Below are 25,103 nucleotides of genomic sequence, written 5' to 3' on the forward strand. Positions count from 1 at the left end.
ATTAATGAGGCAACTTTAAAAATCCACTTTGTTCCATGATATGACTATTCAAATTGTAACTGAGGAAGAGAAGAATGTTTATAGATAGAAAATATGCTAATGTGGGCTAATTTGCATACTTACTGAGTAACTTCTCTAATTCCACACTGGCAAATGACGGCAATTTCATACATTCAATCCTTTTTTTTTGGCATCGGGACGTTATGTGACTGTAAAAATCGTTGAATGAAATTATGCTAATAAGGGCCTCATTTGCATAATTAATGAAAAATATCAGCATAACCTTCTTTGTTGAGCTCATAATTTGTTAAGCTCATACTTTGGACATGTTATATTTTAAGACAATCAACTGGTTTGTTTGTATGATTTATAATTGATGAGAAACACTCCTAATACATCAGTCATAAAGGTTAAAATCATTTGGCGAAGGTATGAGGTCGCGGAACTCTAGTTTGTTGCTGAAAACACTTTATGACCTTTGATTCGCTGATTTTTGTAACATACATACATACATTCGTACATAGTCATACATTCACAAAGCTTAGTCTCCAGTTTTCTCTGCTATACATAATTTTGATCAAGTCTTTTCCACTCAGACATGTTTCCGAATCGATAAGGTTCTTTGATGTCAAGTATGGACGGCCTCTTTTCCCACTGGTTTCTGGTGACAAAAGAAGCAATTTACATAATGCCACATGACGAATTACATGACAAGACTCCATGGAGGATGTATGTATTTTTCTTAGTTTGACTAAGTGTGTAACCCCCTCCCCACACACTAATAGCATACCCGAGCATTGAAGCAAGTAGCATGCGTTAATAAGCAAGAAAATATTTGACACGAATGATTTGTTTTTCCATTTTATTTTTGATGATATTTATCCCATACAAATCGTATTGTTTGAAGCATGCAATAATATCTTATCAACGTACCACTATTGTTGTGTTTTATTTCAAATTTTCACTAATCATCATCGTCATAACCAGTGTCCAAAAATTATATAACATTGAAATCTAATATCAGAAAGTGAGCCAAGCACTCATATTAGCATGTATTTTTTTAAAGAACTTTCAAAGTTTCTCCGCTTCAATTGTTTACCACAAAGCGTTGGTAAGCAGCGTCCAAGTGTTGAACAGACATGTAAGTATGAGAAACATTTTTCGTATATGTGGATAAAAATTGCAATCTGCCAAAATCAGTAGCGATTCCGATCTCCGAGTCTCAATTGAGAGAGATCGCTATCAGGATCTCTGCCAGCACTAGTACTATTGACGATTCTGTCGGTGGATAGTCCGATTACTCTCCAAGCAGAGGAATGGGTCCGGCTTGTTTGTTACGTGTTTTAGGCTTTTTTTGTCGGGCTTTCTGTTTTGTTATGTTTTCTTTATGTCACCAACCAATGCGTTGTGTGGGCTGGCGACTTGAATAAAACATCATGCAAAATAAAAAAGCACGACAAAACGCTAACCAAACACATCAAAAACCAGCCAGAGCACGACCTCTGCTTGGAAAGAGAGCCCGATCAGGATCTGTTAATTTTTTTGTTGTATATGGTTAGTTGATAAAAGACAAGTGGAGATTTTAAACTTTAATTTATTGTTCCTTTAGATCAATGGGCTTACTCATGATTTATAAAAAAACACCTAGCATCCCCATCGCGATTTCTGTCGAAATAGACCCCTATCGTAATCTCGACCGGGCAATTTTTGACAGATCACAATCTACACATGTACTGTAGACATTATCGTTGTTGCTTTTAGATGTATATATATAAATAATTAAATGAATATATACTGTTAACCATTCACACAGCAAAGCGATGCCACCGTCCAGCAGCAATTGAAGTGAACAATTATGTTTGTTTGCTCTACAATTATTTTGTCAAGGGCAACCTAAAGTTACCCCACGCTCTTCTACATCTTTTGTTCACTGCTAAGGCCATGGTGATTAGATTATATGGATGACATCCGCGCGCGCATCAATTTTCGTCCGTTTCCAAAAATTCGGCCATCCTGTTAATCGAAAAGAACAGCTTCAAACTGACAAAACGCATGCTGTAGATTGAAAAAAAAATGGAAAAATGGATAATTATATTGAATGCCAAAGTCAAGTCAATTCCAACAAAGTAAAAAAAAAACCTTTGAAAGAACAAAAATGAAGAATGTGTACTTTCGCATTCCATACTCTGTGTATTTAGGTTTGTTCGTACTTCCTGACCACGTAGACAATCATAATGCAGCTTTTTTCAACTTTTCTTTTATTCGCACGCTTGCATCAATTTTAGGGTCCCCAGAAGTTGTCATCCATGTAATAAAACCGACATGGCTTAATTAAGACAGACCATAGAGCTGTCCTGCACGACTACTGATCGTGAGTAGAACGGGCCGCGGGTCGGAACCCGAACGATATCGGCGTCGAAGGCGGTCAGGTGTGGTCGCACAGGCAGACTGTTTCCTCCCGGGTGGTCTTTGGGCTCACCTGGATGGAATCCGAAGCAGGAGACAGTGAATGTGTTAGGAATTTCCTAACATGCAACATACAAGGGTGTGGAATAAACTAATTAGATGGTCGGAAACAAATCTGCCCTACAGCTTAAGTGTGCAAAGATGATAAATACTACAACGCATGCAATACGATGGTTTCCCATACTATACCTTGCAGCCGTCACCCTTCCACGCGTTGTCCTCTGAATCCCAGTACCGGCAGCCCATCCTGACGATATCCACGGAGTAGTTGCATTTCTCAGACAGGCACTCTAGAAATGAGGAAGGCTCAAGATTAGGATACACTTTCTTTTGTTTTAGAAAAGAATGAACCTTGAAGGTGAAATCGGCATCTTCAAATTGTTAACGTTTATTTTGCAATTGAAGTAATTATGTTGGGAGCGAGTCAGAGAAGTGGCATAATCGCCTAAAACATCAAAAAAAGTAACGTAGAATTACATGAAGAAACGTCCTTTTTGTTTTGTTTCTTCACCAGGGGGACACATGTCTAAAACTAAAACGTGTTTTTATTGTAAATACTTTGACGAATTTTCGAATTAACTCTATGTGATTCACCTATCCAAATAAAATTCACGTATTATTATGTAAAACTCTTGGCAAAACCAGCAATACCTTCCATAAGAAGGCCAAGCGTGTACTGTCCGTTCCGATCCTTGACCTTCCCGACAGGGAGTGCGATGAAGGCAGAGATAGTCTGGTTGCCCCCATCTTCAAAGTCCTCCCACGAAAGAATTTTGCTATAAATCAGAATAATAGTAAGCATAATAAAGTAGTGGACATGTTCAATCTAGATTTTTTTAAGGGTATTTTTAAAGTTAGCTTAATACTTAAAGACAAACGTTAAAGGGTAGATGATATTACAATTACTAGTAACCACTTGAGGGAAAGCATAGACAACGTACTAATGATAAAGAACTGACTTTCAACAACGGCAAGCAATTGCAACATGGAATTGATATAAGTATTATGTAGCCGTGGGCCGGTCTCAGTTTGGCCCATCGCCTGGCAAATGGAAATAGTATGCACATGTAGCTTGTACTTTACGGCTACCTGAAATCGTGGTCCGTGTCGTTGGGATCTCCGCCAAGCTTCCCGTACATCCTGGCTTCTCTGACAAAGGCGGCGGTCCGGACCGTCAGTGTGACCCCGTACGTGGCGTTTTCCAGGGCCTGGAAGTCTCGGAACGCCATGGTGTCGTTACCGTAATGTTTGTAGTTCACGAGATGCCCGACCTGGAACATCTCCGGCCTGTTCTTAAGGACGATGGTAATGGCTTCAGACAGGCCCTACGGACGGTAAAAAGTGTTACTCAGGGATCTCCAAAAGGTGATACCATCAGTCTTCCTAAAATGATCTCTTAAAGATCTTCCAACTATCTCAAAGAGCATTCAATAATCTCAATTACTACGGATATTTGATTGCTTATCGTTTTTTTAACTGCACGTCCTGCAGAGTAAATCAATCATTTGATAAATGAATAAATCAATCGATTAAACATTTGATCTCTAGCCATTACAGTAATATCTATAGTATGTTAACTGGTACTCTTCCACATCAGCTTCGCAGTAGCTATTCATCACAAGTCAGATTTCTTTAAATTTCTTGAATACTTAAATGTAGAGTGCAATGGGGTTTACCGTTCCAAGACACACGCATTGTATCAGTATCATACACCGATACTTGTTTAAAGGTCATGATCAAATTGACAATTACTATCACATGAAATAATAGATGTCTACTTATATGTCTACCTTTTTAGTAGTGTTTCTTATATCTTCAGCAAATGCTCAAGTGCAAGAATTTGTCCTACGACCACCACTCTGTTACCAGCTTATAGACAGATGCAATGAGAATCATTTCTACCTTACGTCAGACACCATGACAGCTAAAGTGGTAAACCTACGGCAGGGTGGGAGGAAATATCTTTATTTGCTATTCTACTCGTCGAACAGAAGCAGATGCTGTACTAACGTTAACGGGGATTTCGTTCCCGTTTACGTCTCCCAGACTGACGTCCAGGACAGACGACTTGATGTCCCCTGCCGACTTGTCCCAAACGTAAGGGTTGTCATTAAAGCCGGTGATCTAGAAAGAAGAAGACCGCCAGGAGACTCAATCTTAGCGAGACGCCGTACACGTCATGCAGAAGTACAATACTACACTGCCCTCTTCATAAGATACAATCCACCATTATCTTCGAGACGATGAATGACCATGGTGTATCAACCTCTGCTATACAGTCTTTTGACATGTAGATACACTAATGTTAGGGATCAGTTTTGATTATGTTTCTTTCTCTTACGATAAGACAACTGAGGGGCACATTCATCTGGGGGCTGACAATGGGTAATCGCAGGGCCATATGGAATACCTTCCTATTTCTACCCCCCCCCCCTTTAACTGCTATCTTATATGTAAAAGTAAACTTTCCCAGAGTTCCCTGCTGATATTCGTCCGTTAATGATGACTTTGAGGCTTTAAACCATTACCACACTGAATGTAACGCAAACCTTCCACCCAACATCTGAAGAAGAAGAAAAAGGCAGGAACGCATCATCAGTGGGCAAGTCCACTTTCCCAGCAGGGAGGGACACAGGTTCTTCTCCTAACTCTGACTCCTTCTTTAGGGCAAGCTGCACTTTCTTCTTTCCCAATGTAGCGGACCCTGGGACCGCATGACTGCTCATGAGGGCGCTGGCGATGTGATCTATCAGTTCCGTCAGCGCTGACATGGCCTCCTTTTTCTGTTTAAAGGAAAATGGCTGGAGTAAGTCAGAATATAGACGGGGGCGCCACAAACGTTCTGCATCATATGATCCACTGCTCACCAAGTCACGTGTTCTATCTGTACAACGTGACGTCATCTCTGTGGTGAATTGCACAATCCTTAACAAAGATTGGAACTGTACTGTCGAAAATTTTGGTAAGTCCAATTGGGAATTACAGTTCAAACTTGTTCCAGTGTAAGTCAGATTAAAGTAACATAACACGTCATAGTTCAAGGCTTTATGTAGCCCCAACTTAGATTGGAGATGCTAGAAGCGTGATTTTATCAGGTTAGGTTGGAATCATTTGCTGCAATCATACTAATCATTGCCTTCTAAAACAGACTTGTCAACTGCAATTCTTATTCTAGACACAATTACTAACGATATTGATACAACAGCATCTAAACAGTAGGACATTAGTTCACGCACGAGATTCCATTGTTCTTCCTTCTTTTCCAGTAGCTCCTCCTCCAGTTTCTCCTTGTACGCCTTCCGTTTCCTCGGTGGCAGAAGATGAGATTCGTCCTTTACTGTCACGTCCTCCTCGACTCCTGCTTCCACCAGTATTGAAACGGTGTCGACAACCGCTGGATAGACGTTGTGAGGTTCAAGAAAAGCTTAGCCTTATAAATCAATTTGTAATGCTAATAATCTTAGTTGATAAATCACTTTGTAGACGTTGTGAGATTGGTGAAATGTTAGAAAATTTTAGCTAATATATTAATTTGTAATGTTAAAAGATCTTATTATATGAAAAAAATTGTAGTTTTGTGGTAGATTCTAGGCTGGTGGTAGAGAATACGCCATCTTTGTTTGAATGTAAGCCTATGTTAGGATAGCCATGTAAAGCTATTAGGACAGCGTGTTTTATCTGTGATGGTGGACTAGATTTTGTTATTACACTACCTGAGGCAGCAGGCCTTAGTTGTGGAAATGATGCTCCGTTCTCTGAGAGTTCCTCTATGGATTTAGCCATTTTCTCTACGATGAAACCCCCTGTTGCCTGTACGTCGGAGAAATGACTTCAATGAATACTCAATTTGTTAAATTTCTAAAATATATTGTAGTCCATTATGCAATTGCTCTTTTTCTGAGGAACTGATGTATGGCTAGCATGCATGTGCTGCATTTCAAAACATTTATGATTGTCAGATATCTAAACATGAAAATGATGGCTACTTTTGTAGTATCCATGACATACATTTTGATGCATCCCCATTGATTCGTTATTATTTAGGAAGCTTTTTGTGTCCAGGGGGCCACACATCAGTAAGTAAGGATCAGATCTAGACCTATACATCAGCGGATTCATCACACAAGCAAAAGCAAAAGTATACACAAAAAATGTTGATTTACTTACTTGGTCATTTAAATTCAGTTGCCCAGATGACGTGAGGAGAATGTCAGTTGCTTTGGCTAGAAGTTCTACTTTCTCTGAACTGTCAAGGTCCGAAGACTGGCTGTATACCATGTCTAAGGCTTTGGCCAGACGCGTTTCCTATGGGATCAAAGTAACAAAAGGTAGAGAGGGAAGACTGATAAAGTGTGTGTGTGTGGGGGGGGGGGCATGATTGACCATGCATAGTTGCCAGCTCACTGCTCGTACCAATATTATGCAGGGTGAAGTAATATTTTACTTAAATAATACATTTTAACGTCTGACCTATATATGAACCTGGTCGTAACAATGGGAAATTTAAAATATCATGGTTCCAGTTTTCAAAGATTCATTATCATAGTTACCTCGTCCCCGTCGTCGTTTAAATATTGCTGTATCTCTCCTGGCTCTGCTTGGCCATTAACCAGTCCCGTCAACCCAGGCCAGAAATCGGGCAATTTGTACTCCTCCTTTATAGAAAGACAAAGGCATATATAATTCAAAAAGTGCAGTTAGAACTGGTCAAGATCCAAAGTTGATACACCAAATGAAACATGAACGACCGTATGCACTGAAGTTATGTTCTTACCAACAGAAATGATGGTGCTACGTTAGGAGGTTTCTAAATCTATAGCTACATTCAAACGGGGAAACTACGAGTTCCTTAACATTGTAAACTTGAGCTTTGTATCAGTAAAAAGGACCCTTTAAAAGGCAATTACCGTTGTCTGAGGCTCAGTTGACATCGTCGGCCATGATGTTGAAATAGGTGAGTCTAGGTCTATTTGATCGCCTCCCCCTGAATCAGAAGAAAAGTCATGCAGGTATGTTCACCAATATTCTGTCGAAGATTTGAATTGTGATAAAATTACAAAAAATTACAAGTACTAGCTAAAAGCTTCAACCATATGTGGTATATCCTACCGAAAGCGATGGAGTCAGTTGTTGATGCCTGGGTGTCTGGCGGCTGGCTGGTGACTTGATGTGAAGTTGTTTCTTCCTGCCACAGCGTCGTTGATTTGCCAGTTCCTGAAGTAACAGACGTCGACACAGGCTGGGGGGAAGTGTTGACATGGCTTGTTTCAGGCTCTGAAGTCGTCTCACTCGTTGTCGGCATGGTTTTGGTAGTCTTGACGGTTGTTGTTTGTATCTCTGTGACGTGTAAAAGACATGATGTAAGAATTTGTACCTTTAAGTTAATCCTTTATCTGACAGCAACAGACCTAAAACATGGAAGATTTGATTTGATTTATTCATTTCTTTGACATGAAAGATGTCAAGCAATATCTCCAGACAGTTGTTTGCTTTTGTAGCAGAGGAAGACATCATTGACATTGTGAACAGAGAGTACTCACCCGTACATGACGTCCCGTCTCCAATGAAGCCGTCTTTGCAAGTACATAAGTACGATCCGTCGGTGTTCTGGCAAACGGCGTGTTGGGCACAGCTGTATTCACCGACAGCACACTCGTCTACATCTATAGGTGACATGACGTGTTACTACCAAGAAGGACTAAAAAGTTGAACGTATGCGAATGCCTCAATTTTAAACTCATAGGACTACAACACGATGAGAATATTTTCAAACCGACATATCAAAAGAAATATGAGGCACTTACCATGACATCCGCCCGACACCATGGCATACCCCCGGCTGCACGTACAGTCGAAGTTGCCAATGTTATTAGTGCAGACAGCTAGGTAGTGACCGCAGATGCCCGGGACTTCCATGCACTCATCCACATCTTTTAAACGAAAAAAAAATATGTTGAAACTATATGCTACCTCTACATGTACAGTAAAATGAATGCAGGATGACCCCCATCTCCTTCATATATAGGCTCTCTTTCTATATGTATGATAAGTGCTGCATTTATATAATTTATAAAACAAAACGATTTACTCGTTATTTGATTAAAACATACTGTTATCAATAAAGAAATATACACTGTATTCCTATACTGCAATTGCAGATTTTTTTATGAATTATCTATACCCTTAGTTAAAGAAGTAACAAACATGGTATCCTCATTATTTGAGATTTTTTTACCATCACACTGGCGGTTGTCCGCGTTCCAGACGTATCCGCTGCCGCAAGAGCACTGGAAACTTCCGATTTCATTCGTGCAGATCTGGTCACAGCCTCCGTTCTCTACAGCACATTCGTCGACGTCTATTCGACGTAATACACAGAATATAAATGGGTGAAGACACAGGGGAGCCTTTAAGCAAGCTTTAAGTATGCCAATTTGAGCTTCTCAAGGTTTAAACAAATATCAGCTTTTGTGCAGTGTATCAAATACGTACGATACTCCCTTAAATGAAATATAAAAGGAGAGTCTTATTCCAGTGCATTAAACCTGTCAGTAAGCAACCAAATAAAATCCAAGATGATGTACCTTCACAAGACGAGCTTCCGGTCTCTAAGTGGTATCCGACTAGGCAGGAACAAAGGTAACTCCCGATCGTGTTGGTACAGATCATATTCTGTCCACAGCCACCGTTAGGAGAGGCACATTCGTCCACATCTGTATGGAAAATACCCACATGTTACTGTATAGTTTCCTTTTCTGTGTTGTAACTAGATTCAACACTATATGCGTTTGATGATCTGTTCCTCGATAGATGCACATTTTTTTATTTTGAATCTAATGACGATAATGTCATTATAAAGTCATATGTCAGTCTTCTAACTAGTACATAATTTTATCATCAACAGAATCTATATGGGTAAACATTATTCTAGCCTAAATGATGAGCTTATTTGCGACTTAGTACTTTTTATAGTCATTGTAAGGATTTGAATATATGAGCTTTGGATGAGACATGCATGTATTTCGCTGGCCAAGGAGGGTCAAAATGAGCATCGGTTCGTAGATTGATATACTCTGTTTTGAGAATTGCTGAATCACCATCCGGGTGCACTTGCATTCCATTGATCTACACTAAACAGAAACTTTGATTAAGGTACATCACGATGCCAACTAAAATTGGTGTGATGATACAGCATGTCTTCAGATAGATTTCAATTCAGACTCTTATTAAGAAGAGGTGCATCATTTCTAACCTGTACAAGTTGGTGGACTTCCACTCCAGGTCCCGTCAGCCCGGCAGGTAAGTGTGGCAGCACCATCCAGGCTGTAGCCCGTGTTACAGGTAAAGGTGAGCACGGATCCGTAGGCGTTGGAGCCACTCACGACACCGTCCGTAGGGTTGGTAAGTGCATTGCAATGGACTGTATTAAAAAACGTATCAAAACAACTAGGGCATATGTGCAGAAAATTGAAAGCGGATGCAATAGTGTTCATCTTTCTAAAATAGTAATTATAGCCTAAATGTCAATCAATAAAAAGTTTTATGAATAAACTTACCGTTGGTGCTACAGCCTAGAATCTCTGCTCTCATGCTGATGTGACGAAACCAAGACTGGGGCAAGAAACGCACATACCGGGCATCGACGGGGTTTGTGAGTAGATTGGTTACAGGTGTGTTCCTATCCGTGTTCCCTGGAAAGACCTAAAAGGTAAATGCATAATTCAAGGTGACTATTCGTAATTCCATGGTGTAGACATGTATCACTATCGATGACCCATTATTCTATGCACATTTAACATATAGTCACAGCCATGCAATATTCATAATGAATTAGATCCAATGATTATTAATGTTTGATTCATAACCAGTTCGTTGGGAGTCTCATTCGAGGACAAAGGGTTTAACAATCTTCAAAAGTTTCCACGTTTAATAGAAACAATAGATACGGTCGTATGGCGTAGCGGCAGGATTTTCGACTCGGAATCTTGATTGAAGATTGAGACAAGCCCAACCAATCAGTTCGGCATTTTGGAAGTCAACATGACCAACTATACTTGTATTTGTAAATCAAGAAATCATTACTGTTTTACATTTTGGAATTTGCACGATACGGTTCAGAATGATGTAATATTTCTTCCTACTGCCATATGGTGTATAATTTAAAAAAAAAAGTTGTGCAAAGGGGGTCTATTTGTATCAAAGATACCGTTTCTGTGCCATCGCTGCCTGCATATTGCAGCCATGTGATCCCATCTACACCATACTGTAGTTTGTAGGACGTCACCCACTGGTCGTAATGATAGCGACCCTGTATGATGGTGGCCGTGACGCGTGTCATTTTTCCTAAATCCACCTAGAAGACAGTGATTCCTTTGTCAAAAATGCACATGAGAGCGCAAGAGAAAAAATCTTGATGAAACAGTTTTATTACACGCACTATTGATGCAGATGAATCGAGGCTAGCAACAAAATATTCTGAAACCAGCAAACTCTTTAAAATTCTATGCCCGCCCGGAAATGGTTGAGGTTAACAAAAGTGAGGAACAAGCACGCCTCCATACCGAAGTTGACACCGTATCCTGTTTGGTGTTAACAAACGTGTTGCAAGTGATTTGAATTACCCTCAAAAAGTTGAATAGTACTGTCATTTTTTAGCTGGTGAAACGCAATCGTTTCATCAATATGGTTGTATGCCTACCTGTAGCCATTGCCCAACGGCGCTGAGATAGGCTATCCAGGAGCCTGCAGGACTCACCCCGTTCAACCGACCGTGATATGGAGGGTAGGAGGAATAGTAGGAGGACGCAGTGATGCTCCCATCAGGTATGGCGCCAGACTCCATCCCAAGTTGATTGCGACAATCTGGAAGAACAAGAGAGCTATGCTTGAAATGATTTACTATGCCACTGCAACAGGTGAAGGTAGGCACATCTCCGTAGGAGTTGGAGCCTCTCACGGCACCGTTCAGAGAGTTGGTAGTTGCATTGCATTGGACTGTATTCAAAAACAGATCAAAACATCTTTGGCATAAGTGCACAGAATTGAAGGCGAGTGCAGTAGTGTTTATCTTTCTAGAAAATAAATTCTAACCTACCATCCAGAAGGCAACATGTCAACCAATAATTTTTTTTTTATAAACCTACCGTAAATGCTACAGCCTAGAATCTCTGCTCTCATGCTGATGTGGCCAAGCCAAGTTTGGGGCAAGAAACGCACATAACGGGCATCGACGGGGTTTGTGAGTAGATTGGTTACAGGTGTGTTTCTATCCCTGTTCCCTGCAAAGACCTGAAAGGTAAACGCATCATATTAAGGTGTCTATTCGAAATCCCATGGTATGAATATCTATCACCACCAATTACCCACTATTCTATGCACATTTAACATACAGTCACAGCCAAACAAAATTCGCCAATATGATAATGAATGTTTAATTTGTAACCTGTTCGATGAGAGTCTCATTCAAGGGCTAGGAGTTTAACAATCTTCATAAGTTTCTACGTTTTATAGAAACAATAGATACGGTAAAAAATATCAGCAGTTGGAAGTAATCCGAACAGAATTCATTGAAGATTGAGACAAACTAGACCCAGTCTGTTTGGCATTTTTAATATCAACCTGACCAACTATATTTGCATTTGTATATCAAGAATTAAAACTGTTTTACGTTTTTCAATATGCACGATATGGTACAGATGTAATATTTCTTCCTACTGTCATATATGTGGTGTTTGATTTTTTTAAATGAAGGGGTGCAAGGGGGTCTATTTGTATCAAAGGTACCATTTCTGTGCCATCGCTGCCTGCATATGTCAGCCATGTGATCCTATCTACACTGTACTGTAGTTTGTAGGACGTCACCCACTGGTAGGCATCCGAGCGACCCTGTACGATGGTGCCCGTGACGCGTTTTAGTTCTCCTAAATCCACCTGGAAAACAATAATAATTTTGTCAAACAATGCACAAGAGAGCACTAGAGAGAAAATCTTAATGAAACAGTTTGATAACACGCATCCTTGATGCAGATATTTCGAGGCTGGCTGGTAACAAAATATTCTGAAACCAGCAAACTCTTAAAATTTTTATGCCCGCCCGGAAATGGTTGACACCGTATCCTAATTGGTGTTAACGAAAGTGTTGCAAGTGATTGGAATTACCCTCAAAAAGAGTACTGCCAATTTTTCAGCTGGTGAAACGCAATCGTTTCATCAACATGATTGTATGCCTACCTGTAGCCATTGCCCAACGGCGTTGTATATGGCTATCCAGGCGCCTGCACCACTCGCCCTGTTCAACCGAGCGCGATAGGGATGGTAGGAGGAATAGTAGGAGGACGCAGTGATGCTCCCATCAGGTATGGCGCCAGACTCCATCCCAAGGTGATTGCGACAATCTGGAAGAACAAGAGAGCTATGCTTGAAATGATTTACTATGCCACTGCAACAGGCGAAGGTGAGCACATCTCCGTAGGAGTTGGAGCCACTCACGGCACCGTTCATAGAGTTGGTAGGTGCATTGTAACGGACTGTATTCAAAAACAGATCAAAACATCTTTGAAATAAGTGCACAGAATTGAAGGCGAGTGCAGTAGTGTTTATCTTTCTAGAAAATAAATTCTAACCTACCATACAGAAGGCCACATGTCAACCAATAATTTTTTTTGGATAAACCTACCGTTAATGCTACAGCCGAGAATCTCTGCTCTCATGCTGATGTGGCGAAGCCAAGTTTGGGGCAAGAAACGCACATAACGGGCATCGACGGGGTTTGTGAGTAGATTAGTTACAGGTGTGTTTCTATCCCTGTTCCCTGGAAAGACCTGAAAGGTAAACACATCATATTAAGGTGACTATTCGAAATTGCATGGTATAAATATCTATCACCACCAATGACCCACTAATCTATGCACATTTAACATACAGTCGCAGCCAAACAAAATTCAATATGAATTAGACCAGATATGATTATGAATGCTTAATTCCTAACCTGTTCGATGAGAGTCTCATTCAAGGGCTTAGAGTTTAACAATCTTCATAAGTTTCTACGTTTTATAGAAACAATAGATACGGTAAAAAATATCAGCAGTTGGAAGTAATCTGAACAGAATTCATTAAAGACTGAGACAAACTAGACCCAATCTGTTTGGCATTTTGAATGTCAACCTGACCAACTATATTTGCATTTGTATATCAAGAATTAAAACTGTTTTACGTTTTTCAATATGCACGATATGGTACAGATGTAATATTTCTTCCTACTGTCATGTGGTGTTTGATTTTTCTAAATGAAGGGGTGCAAGGGGGTCTATTTGTATCAAAGGTACCATTTCTGTGCCATCGCTGCCTGCATATGTCAGCCATGTGATCCTATCTACACTGTACTGTAGTTTGTAGGACGTCACCCACTGGTAGGCATCAGAGCGACCCTGTACGATGGTGCCCGTGACGCGTTTTAGTTCTCCTAAATCCACCTGGAAAACAATAATAATTTTGTCAAACAATGCACAAGAGAGCACTAGTGAGAAAATCTTAATGAAACAGTTTGATTACACACATCCTTGATGCAGATATTTCGAGGCTGGCTGGTAACAAATATTCTGAAACCAGCAAACTCTTAAACATGTTATGCCCGCCCGGAAATGGTTGACACCGTATCCTAATTGGTGTTAACGAAAGTGTTGCAAGTGATTGGAATTACCCTCAAAAAGAGTACTGCCAATTTTTCAGCTGGTGAAACGCAATCGTTCCATCAATATGATTGTATGCCTACCTGTAGCCATTGCCCAACGGCGTTGTATATGGCCATCCAGGCGCCTGCACCACTCGCCCTGTTCAACCGAGCGCGATATGGAGGGTAGGAGGAATAGTAGGAGGACGCAGTGATGCTCCCATCAGGTATGGCGCCAGACTCCATCCCAAGGTGATTGCGACAATCTGGAAGAACAAGAGAGCTATGCTTGAAATGATTTCCTATGCCACTGCAACAGGTGAAGGTGAGCACATCTCCGTAGGAGTTGGAGCCTCTCACGGCACCGTTCATAGAGTTGGTAGGTGCATTGTAACGGACTGTATTCAAAAACAGATCAAAACATCTTTGAAATAAGTGCACAGAATTGAAGGCAAGTGCAGTAGTGTTTATTTTTCTAGAAAATAAATTCTAACCTACCATCCAGAAGGCCACATGTCAACCAATAAAAAGTTTTATGAATAAACCTACCGTTAATGCTACAGCCGAGAATCTCTGCTCTCATGCTGATGTGGACATGCCAAGTTTGGGGCAAGAAACGCACATAACGGGCATCGACGGGGTTGGTGAGTAGATTAGTTACAGGTGTGTTTCTATCCCTGTTCCCTGGAAAGACCTGAAAGGTAAATACATCATATTAAGGTGACTATTCGAAATTGCATGGTATAAATATCTATCACCACCAATGACCCACTAATCTATGCACATCAAACATACAGTCGCAGCCAAACAAAATTCAATATGAATTAGAGCCAATATGATAATGAATGCTTAATTCCTAACCTGTTCGATGAGAGTCTCATTCAAGGGCTTAGAGTTTAACAATCTTTAAAGGTTTCCACGTTTTATAGAAACAATAGATACGGTCAAAAATATCAGCAGTGGAAAGTAATCTGAACTGAATTAATTGAAGATTGAGATAAACAGAATCAATCTGTTTGCCATTTTGAATGTCAACCTGACTAACTATATTTGTATTTGTAGATCAAAAATTAAAACTGTTTTATGTTTTTGAATTTGCGCGATCTGGTTCAGGTGTAATATTTTTTACTACTGCAATGTAGTGTTTGATATAGAAAATCAAGGTGTTTTGAATCTCAGGTACCATTGCTGTGCCATCGCTGTCTTCATATGTGACCCTTGTAGTCCAATTTACACCGTACTGTAGTTTGTAGGACGTCACCCACTGGTCGTAATTATAGCGACCTTGTATGATGGTGCCCGTGACGCGTTTTATCTCTCCTAAATACACCTAGAAGACATTGATTCTTTTGTAAAAAATGCACATGAGAGCAAAAGAGAAAAAATATGAATAAGATAGTTTGATTACACACATCATTGATGCAGATGCAGTCTGGCTGGCAACAAAATATTCTGAAACCAGGAAACTCTTGCAAGCACGCCTCCGTACCGATGTTGACACCGTATCGTGTTTGGTGTTAACAAAAGTGTTGCAAGTGATTGGAATTACCCTCAAAAGGTTAAAGAGTACTGCCAATTTTTCAGCTGGTGAAACGCAATCGTATTATCAATATGATTGTATGCTTACCTGTAGCCATTGTCCACCGGCGTTCCTGGCTATCCAGGCGCCTGCATCAATCACCCCGTTCAACCGAGCGCGATAGGGAGCGTAAGGGTGATGATAGTAAGAGGACGCAGTGATGCTCGCATCAGGTATGGCGCCAGACTCCATCCCAAGTTGATTGCGACAATCTGGAAAAACAGAGATAACTATGCTTAAAATGATTCACCGTGCCACTGAAACACTTATGATCTGTTAAGCACAAAATAATCTTGATCTCAATGATAGTAGAAATAGCATGTACACCAATTCATATCAGTTTCCGGCAGTGAATATCTAAAGATATAATATGTTTTGCCATACATCACCCATGACCCGGCGTTACATACACGTCTAGTACATACGTTTATTGTACACGTTTTTATTGACACCATGGATGAGCAACAAATTAAAACGTATGAGAAAAGAGAGTAGTCCGATGCAAATGAAGTGAAATTACATGATAGAAGATGGGTTCTGTACTTAGGGCAAACAAAACAGGTCAACGTAAATTGATTCTCTTCTGCAAGCTATCCGGAACATGTGTATGTGCACATTACCGTACAATATCTCAGTAGGAACAATAGCAAAGGTATAACGCAAACCTTGATCCAGTTGACAGATGAATCCAAATGAGTGGTCAGTGCATGATGCATCTATCCACCATGACCCAGACCAAAGGGCAGCACAGTTTTCATTATGGTAACCATTCGGTTCACCTTGGTTCCAGTTTGCAAAGCCAAATGAGGTCAGGGTTCGTCCATCCTCAAACATCCAATTGCCTTCGCTGATGTTATCAGACAATCCAAGCCAACGAAATTCATAATCGCTCAAAAGATCCGAGAAAAAATCATTGGTCGCCCTGTCTTTCGGCATGGCTAACAGTCCCCCGTCTTCAGCGCACCTCTGTTTAGCCCCATCATACTTCCTCCTCTCACTAAAGTTCTTGTAGCAAACTCCGTTAAAGCTAACGTAGTCTGCTACTGGACACCCTGTGGACAAGTAAGAAGAATTGATTATTTTCATCAAATAGCTTTAAGAAGAAGCTGACGTTGAAATGCGGAGTTGATGTCGAAAGTACAGCTACTGGTTTCTGGTTTCTGTGATCACCTTTACAAGTTGGTGCATTTCCATTCCAATGACCGGTATCCTTGCAAGTGAGCGAATCCTCTCCAACCAGCGTGTATCCCCAGTTACACTCGAACTGGACTCTGTCTCCGTAGGAGTTGGAGCCGCTTACGTCACCGTTTGCAGGGTTCGTCAGTATGGGACACTGTACCACTACATATAGGTACAAAATGCACCCAGTTAGTGGCAATACGAGCCGAGTAAACCAAACCTACGGTGGATTCTAGGAAAAATTAATAGAACAATTCTCGTATAAAATCTCTAAACTACATATAATTACAAAACTCAGAATTGGCTGTCACAAATCAGGAATAGAAACCGGGGGATTCAAAAAAAATTCTTTCGACCAAAAGAGTTTGCCCATTTTGTCCAGAGTTAATTGAAGACGAATATCACTTTTTGATTGTATGTCCGAAATATTCTGATATACGTAGTTCACTATACACAATTATCTTATATACCAAAATTCATCTCAATAGAATATTAAAAACGCAAGTTTAAGTACATATTGACATGTAACGACCCCTGCATGGTATACATAGGAAAATGTATTAAAGAATGTAAAATATAAGACGTTAGAGATTCCTCCAATGATTGTAAAAAATACATTCTCATCCCATACTCTACACTCCTGTATTCGTTAGATTAGCCTTATAGAACTGTAGTTATGTACCAGTAGATACCATACTTTGTACCTTTGTTGTATGTAAAGTAAAGTTATATATGTTCTTTGGTTGTACCTCTGCACACTGGGGGACTTGCACTCCATGTCCCATCAGCCCGGCATGTCAGTGCAGGAGCGCCATCCAGGTTGTGTCCAGTGTTGCATGTGAAATGAAGCACGTCGTTAGGTTGGTACGCTAAGCTTCCGACGGAGCCGGGAGAAGCTATAAAGTTACCATTCTCCGGGAGCGACGGCGAGACACACTGCACAGCTGTATATAAAACAATTGAGTAAAGGCAATAAGCCCACTCGTAGATTCGAGTACGCATGTGCAGCGTCAAAGGGGAAGGCCCCTGGCTTGTAAACAGTTGTCGTCTCGATATGGTATCGATTTGCATAACAACGTTCTGAGAGGTTTTGTTTACGTCTCAGGGGCCTTTACCTTTGACACTGCACATGCGTACTCGAATCTACGAGTGAGCTTATTGCAATAAACCACGCATGAACGGCGTTCCTTTGCCTATTTGTGGCCCAGATGGTCCGATTGGTAGACAGCGTGTCATTATTTCCTTAGACTTGCATTAGACTTTTATAAGGGGAATAGAATAAGGAAAAATACATCATGCGTGGTCCTCGAACGTACAACCATTCCTAAATAGAGATGGGAGCGCCACAAAGTATTTGCTACATTTAGTCTATTGCGAAATGAGTCATTGTTCTGCATGCAATCTGCATATAGTGACGTCATGTAAGCGGTGGGATTATTCCTTGACAAAGACCAGTGTCGTTTAGTTGAAAAATGAAACTCGTTGTGTTGGACCTCGCAGTTTAAATGTCATTTTGATTGGGACCAAGGCATTATTGGTGAACCACAATAAGTTTTGCAGATAAAATATCTAAACAAATGCACATACTAAATGTCGATTTTAATGTGAAAAATATATATTTTGTCACCAGAGCAACATCCCAACACGGTAATGAATGTTTTGAAAGCATAGAGAGATGTCCCAAGGATCTAATGCAAATTAAGGCCTGACAACTGTTATGCTGGTCTATCTATCACACCGATACACCTGATATGCTAGTCTCCTTTGCAGGCCTCCCGGGCGGCGCCAGTGATAATTTTGTTGGGAGCGATGATTCTTTTGCTGGGGATCCCATTTATTTATTCCTTTGACTGTGTACACGGTACATCATCCAAGGTTGTCCGACTAGCGGTAGCTATTGTAAGGGGCTAACCATTTCGCTTGGGAACCCCGGAGGAGGCTACAATATGCTTCCTTGTGCGGGAGTGTTCTTGAATACATCATAAGGCCGCATGGGGGCTACTAGTGTGTGGTTTTGCGACACAAAGGGTTCTTGTAAGGAGAGCTTGTTTTCTGCGAAAAAAGTATCAATGGTAACGGAAAGTGTCATCGGAACGTGGGTCGTCATAGTTTGCTTTTGTATCTCATGACACCATGATCCATCGATTGTCATGGAGATGGCCTGGATACAAAGAAGCCACTGTAATTATTGCTCACTTTGCTGATTGCATTTTAATTCCAACCGAGTGCTTTCACATCAGAGATGTTCTATCAGTTGAACAAAATGTGGATCACATGTCAGTGACAACTCTTCAGATAATGTTTACATCGAAACCCACAAATGATCATTAAAAAGGAAAAACAAAACTATCTACCGATGTATGTCACAGAATGCCTAGAGCGGCGTAGAGCCCCTGCATGTACATGACTGGACTGCGGCATGTTGCAAATTGGTGGCAAATCATTTACGTCAACTTTGCCAATTTTTCGCCAATTTTCCATTGCGGTCACATTGACGTTCGGTGCGTTTGTGTTTTAATCCAAAGTAAGCAAGTCATTGGAAATTGCAGTATTGTCAATTAATGGAAATACAATGTAAATTTTTTTTGGAATGCATACTAAAAAAATTTTCAGTGATAAAAGGCTGTTCACTTGTGATACTTGGCACGACATAGACAACATCTAATGAAATATACGCATAACCTTAGACTCTTAAAGTAACAGAAATAGCAAAAAGAAACTACATACGACTCCACTATGTGTAATGATATATTCTTTAATGGATTTACTAGAACTAAGAAACCTTGAAACCAACATATTACGTTAACAAAATATATGCTGCCTTGTGGTGTTTTTTTGGGGACGTATTAGTGACTAGGGGGGGCATATCGGAGTGGTTCGCGGCTAGTTCGCGACCAGGTCGTTCTAAAATTCAGAACAGACTCCCCGCATTTCGTTCTCTGTATACAGATTAAGGATCTGAACAGTTGATGTAAGAATGTATAGTAAACATTATACTTAAGTTGTTATCTGCTTTTCGATATATCTCTAGTTATTATACCTCTAGCATTTTGCCACTTGTATATTTCTTAACTTCAAAAAAAGCCATTTCAAGCGGCACATTGGCGGCGATATGGTGGCAAGCTGGCGTTTATGCACGGCATGTTGCCTGTAGTCATCCGCAAGCTGTCGCCAACGTGCCGCACTCCAGTGAGAGAGGAGCTTAAGAATCTAAATGGCAGAAAGGCAGGCGGATGATAGGTAACTAACCTTGGGATCTACATAAAGCCAGCAGAAAAATATCGGATGTCAGCGTCAGAAGTACCGTAACAATGGGTAGCGAATTGACTGGCAACATTTTGTATGGCGACATTAAAACAACACATTGCCTTCCATCTTCTCCAATAGGTGTCTCAACACCAGTCTGATTATTTTGTACTTAGGCCACAGCAAGTAATTTTTATGGATGACATCAGCGCGCTCATTAATTTTCGCCTGATTTCGAAATAAAAAACAAGAAATTTCATTGCCCTCCGATGGTGGCCAACATGCCAAAAAATGGCAAATATGTCGTAAACATTGACAGTCTAAGGTGTTTCATTGCATTTGAATACCCAGTGTAGTTCCTGCCCATGATGGTATGATAACAAGCTGTTTTCTGCATTTGTTCTAGCAAGGACATTATATAAATAATGGGGGGGGGGGGTCTAGTAAATTGAGCTGTATACACAAGGTGTTTCATCGCATATGAATACCCAGTGTAGTTGCTTCAGATGATGGTACAACAAGATCTTTTCTGCATTTGTTGTAGTTAGTCTATTGAGATATATACACATCTACAAGGACATGTTTACTATTGAATGAAGGAGGTTTTATATCATATATTAATGAATGCAGGACTAAAACATAGGTTGAATACAGGACTAAAAGACCTGTTGGTCATGATATCATATTTCGTCGCCTCAATTCTTGTTTAACAAGAATTGTGATCTCAAAATTTGAAGATATAGGAATCTTGTTTTTTTGGGCCCGCCTTGTTTTTTTTTCGCCCTATCTCATTAATTTTGGAGTCTGCGGAGGATGTCATCCATAAAATTTACTTGCTGTGGCCTTATCAGGTGAAGCTGTGTGGCGTCCCTAATAAAGCGTTTTCTTTTCTATGACGTGATATCAAGGCCACTCCATTTTATTAGGAGGGGTGTTTATGATTGGGATATTTGAAAGAGGTGTTGTGCTTGTACACTGCCAAGTTGCTGGAAATGTGCAAGCAAACATCAGCCGATATCATACTACTCTGAAATCATGCATACTACTGTATTAGATCACTATATCGCCTGCAAAATGTATAATCCCGGTTGTAGATACTAGTGCAATGTAAGAGTGGCCGTCAGTTATGTTGTCAAGGACAACCTCTGTGACTGATGTACTGATGACTGTCACCTCTGATGCTTTCCAGGTGGCGTGATCACGGAAAATACAAAAGGGCTCCTGCAATTATCTTTTAATCAGCATATTGCTATTTAATTCCACATTGAGTGCATTGTCGTCAGCCATACAGTTATTGTGAACAAACGAGTGGCTGGTTTCTGTCGTACGTTTCGTTTCTGCGTCGCTAGAGAAACCACTTATAAGTGAGGCTTACGAACATGGGTGTCTGAGTATACCTAGCAATCTACAAACTTCCTAGTTGTTGAAGGCCAAGTGCAACAAGGTGGTATTTGTAGAATATATCGAACGTAACCAAATGTAACAGCGAAGTCTGGATTTTAACGTTGTGTTTAAAAGAGTCGTGCGATGTTGATTGCCATTTTCACTTCAACGTTTGTCTTCTTGCTGTCTGTTATAGAGGCTAAGTTAAAGAGGGCAGATTCAGAAGAAATGTAGCAACAATTCTTTATTGTGACCGGTTCAAAAATTGATGCTTATTTTCCACGTTTTTGAAGGATCGGCATATCACGTGACTATCATATGTTCAATGTAACGTTATGGCATAGAATGCAGTTTCAAGAGGCCAAAAAGGAAAAAGAGTAACCCACCTGGACTTAAGTTAATGTCACCATCCCAATCAATAGAACTTCTCAGAAATGCTTCTTCTATCAGCGTCAGAAATACGATCACTGTCCCAACAAAAATACACTTGAAGAGCCGCATGTTGGTGATATTCCAAGCACAATTTGCTCTCCTTTTATGTAGGGTCGTCCATGTTTCCTCTTACTAGCTGTACTTTTCCCTGACTACACACGCCCTACTGCGCAGGTATGTTATCCTGTACCTGCTACGTGGGCTGGCAGGGTGGCATCAGACTGGATGTGGTCATTATAGTGACATGATTGATAATGACTTAGTGACGCACCAAATATATAAACATTGCTGGGTGACATCGGAAAACCGCGTGTTAACTGGGCATATATCTATTGATACGGTATTCTCTCGTGAAATAAGAAAGAAAGAGTATTAAGGAGATGGTGTCGTGACACACTCTTTGAGAGTCCAGTTACTTATATTTGTTTCGTTGTTCGTCATAATGTTCAGATATGTGTTGCCATGGCCATAACACTCTTCTGTGACCTATGACTGTTGGTTGGCAACTGGGTGGAACCTGTCATCTCCAATTACTCCAACTGGTGGGCTTAAACGCTTCTATGCCTGATAACTCATTTTTTAGGTCTTCCGATGTGGCATGATCACGAAAAATACAAAATGACTCTTGTAATCATCTTTTTTTTCGCAAACTGTGGCTACTTAATTCCAGCAGATTACATTCTCTTCAACAAACGAGTGATCCCATGTCATGCTTTCTATCGTACATGTATTTTGTTCGTCTTTAGATTAACCACTTGTTAGTGAGGCGTACGAACATGGATGTCTAAGGGCACTCATCAGCAATCTTGTCAGTTCTGAATTAAGTGCAATTTCATGAGTAAATGCCATAAGATTATATGGAATAAACTATAATTCAATCGAATACAATGCAATTCTGTTTGTAAACTACAATTTTACGGGTAAACTAAACGATTTTACGGGTATACTTAACAAACTAAAGGGTTGGGGAGGGCAATGCCGGACCAAATCTTCTAGAAACCACTTATGGTTTGGGATGAGGGAAGAAGCCTCGTACCCGACATAAGCATGCAAATACAACTGTAAGATAGCAACAGCCTTATATTTGTTTAAGACCCAGTGCAATTTCCTAACTATTAAGGCAAACCTTGACCCCGTATACCCCGTTCACCCACGACCATTATATGGAGGGTGTGACAGCAAGGTTTTGCGTGAGATGGATGGCATGTTTTGTGTAACCATGGAAACAGTGACGCGAACATATACTAGGGAATAATGCATTAGTATTCTGCTAAGGTCATGAAAAATAGGTTGTGCTTCCGGTTACCCGACCGAATTCGACTTATTTTAACAGTACAGATATAGTTGATATCGATATGCAGCATGGCAATAGAAAGACAAGTAAGTGACAGAAGTGATACTAAAAAGCCCCACCTTTCTGGCATATATAGCTGTATAGTCTTGAGCAATCTGTTTTCTTCCACACATTCTGATAGTCAGCAGACACGCCGTGCAGAACACATCTGCCGCCGTTCATGTGCCAGCCTACAGCCCAAGCGTGAAAGCTTTCATCCAGCGAGGTGTCATCAATCCACTTCCAAATCCCATCGCTCTTTCTCAGGCCGATCCAGACCTCTTCGTCACTGCCCTTTAGCATTGCGACCAAATCATTGGTGTCGTCGTCTTTCACCACCGCTAGCTGAGCTCCGTACTCTTGACACTTTTCTTGGGCAGTTTGGTACGTACTTGCATCAGTGAAAAGTTTGAAACAACTTGAGCCGTGAATCTGGGAGTCTGCCCAACAGGTACCTGAAATAAGAAATGTTGCAAAATATGAATTACATTCCATATTACCAGACCAGGCATTCCTGTATAGCTTCCTTTAAGCACCCTTTAGATCTTACAGCTTCAAGCGTTTAGTATGACAATTATTCTCTCCTAGGCGTATGCATGGATGTGAGAATAGTAAACTACAATAATTATTGAACTGATAGGCGATGTTGCCCTTCACATTACATATCAAGATCTATGTACATGTAGTCTCTGCAATAAGCTGTTGTTTTAACCGGTATTAAAACGTTGGGCAACGACTACCGATAAAAATGAATGACTAGGATGCAGTTTCCAGAGGCCAACAAACAAAAGTGTAACCCACCTAGACTTAAGCTCATGTCACCATCCAAATCAGGAACAATTGTCAGAAACGCTTCTTCTATCAGCGTAAGAAATACGAACACAGCAGAAATACTCTTGACGAGCCTCATGTTTGTGTCCAGTGGTGATATTCCAAGCACAATTTGCTCTCCTCTTATGTAGGGTCGTCCATGTTTCCTCTAGCTGTCCTTTTCTCTGACTACACACGTCCCTCTGCGCAGTAAAACTGCTACGTCGGCTGGCAGGGTGGTACCAGACTGGGTGTGGTCATCATAGTAACACGATTTATGACTTAGTGACGCACCAAATGTATAAACATTGCAGGGTGACATTGGAAAACCATGTGTCAACTGCGCTTACATTTATTGATACAATATTTATATCAGCTGTGTAGATTACAGAGAAAGAGAGCAATCGCAATACATGCTATTGTGACACAATCATTGATATTGTTTACTTATATTTGTTGCATTGTTAGACCTAACATTCAGATATGTGTTACCAAGGCCATAACACTCGTCTTCTTTGACCTATGACCGTTGGTTAGTAACTGGACAGAGTCTGTCATCCTCTATTATCATGACATGTTTTATGTCTTAGTGACGCTCCAAATAAACAATGTATGGTGATATTGGAAAACCGTGTGTAAACTGCGTACATATTTTTTGATACGATATTTGCTTTGAAAATTATAAAGAAAGGGCATTCCATCAAAGGAGATGTTATTGTGACATACTCTTTGAGACTATTTACTTATATTTGTTTCATTGTTCGTCCTTATGTTCAGATAGGTGTTGTCAAGGCCATAACACTCTTCTTTAACCTTTGACCTTTGCTCGGAAACTGGGCAGAGACTGTCATCCTCAATTACTCCAACTGGTGGGCTTAAACACTTCAATACTCGTTGAGACTATTTACTTATATTTGTTTCATTGTTCGTCCTTATGTTCAGATAGGTGTAGGTGTTGCCAAGGCCATAACGCTCTTCTTTGACCTATGACCGTTGGTTGGCAACGG

At 40.5% G+C, this 25,103-nt stretch overlaps 2 protein-coding genes across 2 annotated transcripts; both read right to left on the reverse strand.

The window, feature by feature from the left end:
- Window positions 1-2,281: 2,281 nt before the first annotated feature.
- LOC136446166 (polycystin-1-like protein 2) lies at window positions 2,282-5,601 on the reverse strand. Its single transcript, XM_066444484.1, has 6 exons — window positions 5,016-5,601; window positions 4,477-4,590; window positions 3,556-3,791; window positions 3,118-3,242; window positions 2,656-2,756; window positions 2,282-2,479 (listed from the first exon to the last, which is right to left on the reverse strand). Exons 1-6 carry the CDS (start codon window positions 5,367-5,369, stop codon window positions 2,426-2,428), a joined length of 984 nt encoding a protein of 327 aa, XP_066300581.1. The 5' UTR covers window positions 5,370-5,601; the 3' UTR covers window positions 2,282-2,425.
- LOC136445785 (uncharacterized) lies at window positions 5,592-24,292 on the reverse strand. The gene is made up of 28 exons (XM_066443923.1): window positions 24,088-24,292; window positions 23,367-23,741; window positions 17,642-17,836; window positions 16,884-17,054; window positions 16,379-16,765; window positions 15,762-15,925; window positions 15,318-15,464; window positions 14,684-14,828; window positions 14,237-14,400; window positions 13,791-13,937; window positions 13,142-13,286; window positions 12,697-12,860; window positions 12,250-12,396; window positions 11,610-11,754; window positions 11,165-11,328; window positions 10,673-10,819; window positions 10,023-10,077; window positions 9,719-9,886; window positions 9,051-9,179; window positions 8,702-8,824; window positions 8,271-8,396; window positions 8,007-8,129; window positions 7,576-7,803; window positions 7,374-7,450; window positions 7,017-7,121; window positions 6,634-6,771; window positions 6,180-6,276; window positions 5,592-5,860 (listed from the first exon to the last, which is right to left on the reverse strand). Exons 1-28 carry the CDS (start codon window positions 24,194-24,196, stop codon window positions 5,592-5,594), a joined length of 4,554 nt encoding a protein of 1,517 aa, XP_066300020.1. The 5' UTR covers window positions 24,197-24,292.
- Window positions 24,293-25,103: the final 811 nt, after the last annotated feature.

Source organism: Branchiostoma lanceolatum, chromosome 12, assembly GCF_035083965.1.
Source record: "Branchiostoma lanceolatum isolate klBraLanc5 chromosome 12, klBraLanc5.hap2, whole genome shotgun sequence".
NCBI lineage: Eukaryota > Metazoa > Chordata > Leptocardii > Amphioxiformes > Branchiostomatidae > Branchiostoma > Branchiostoma lanceolatum.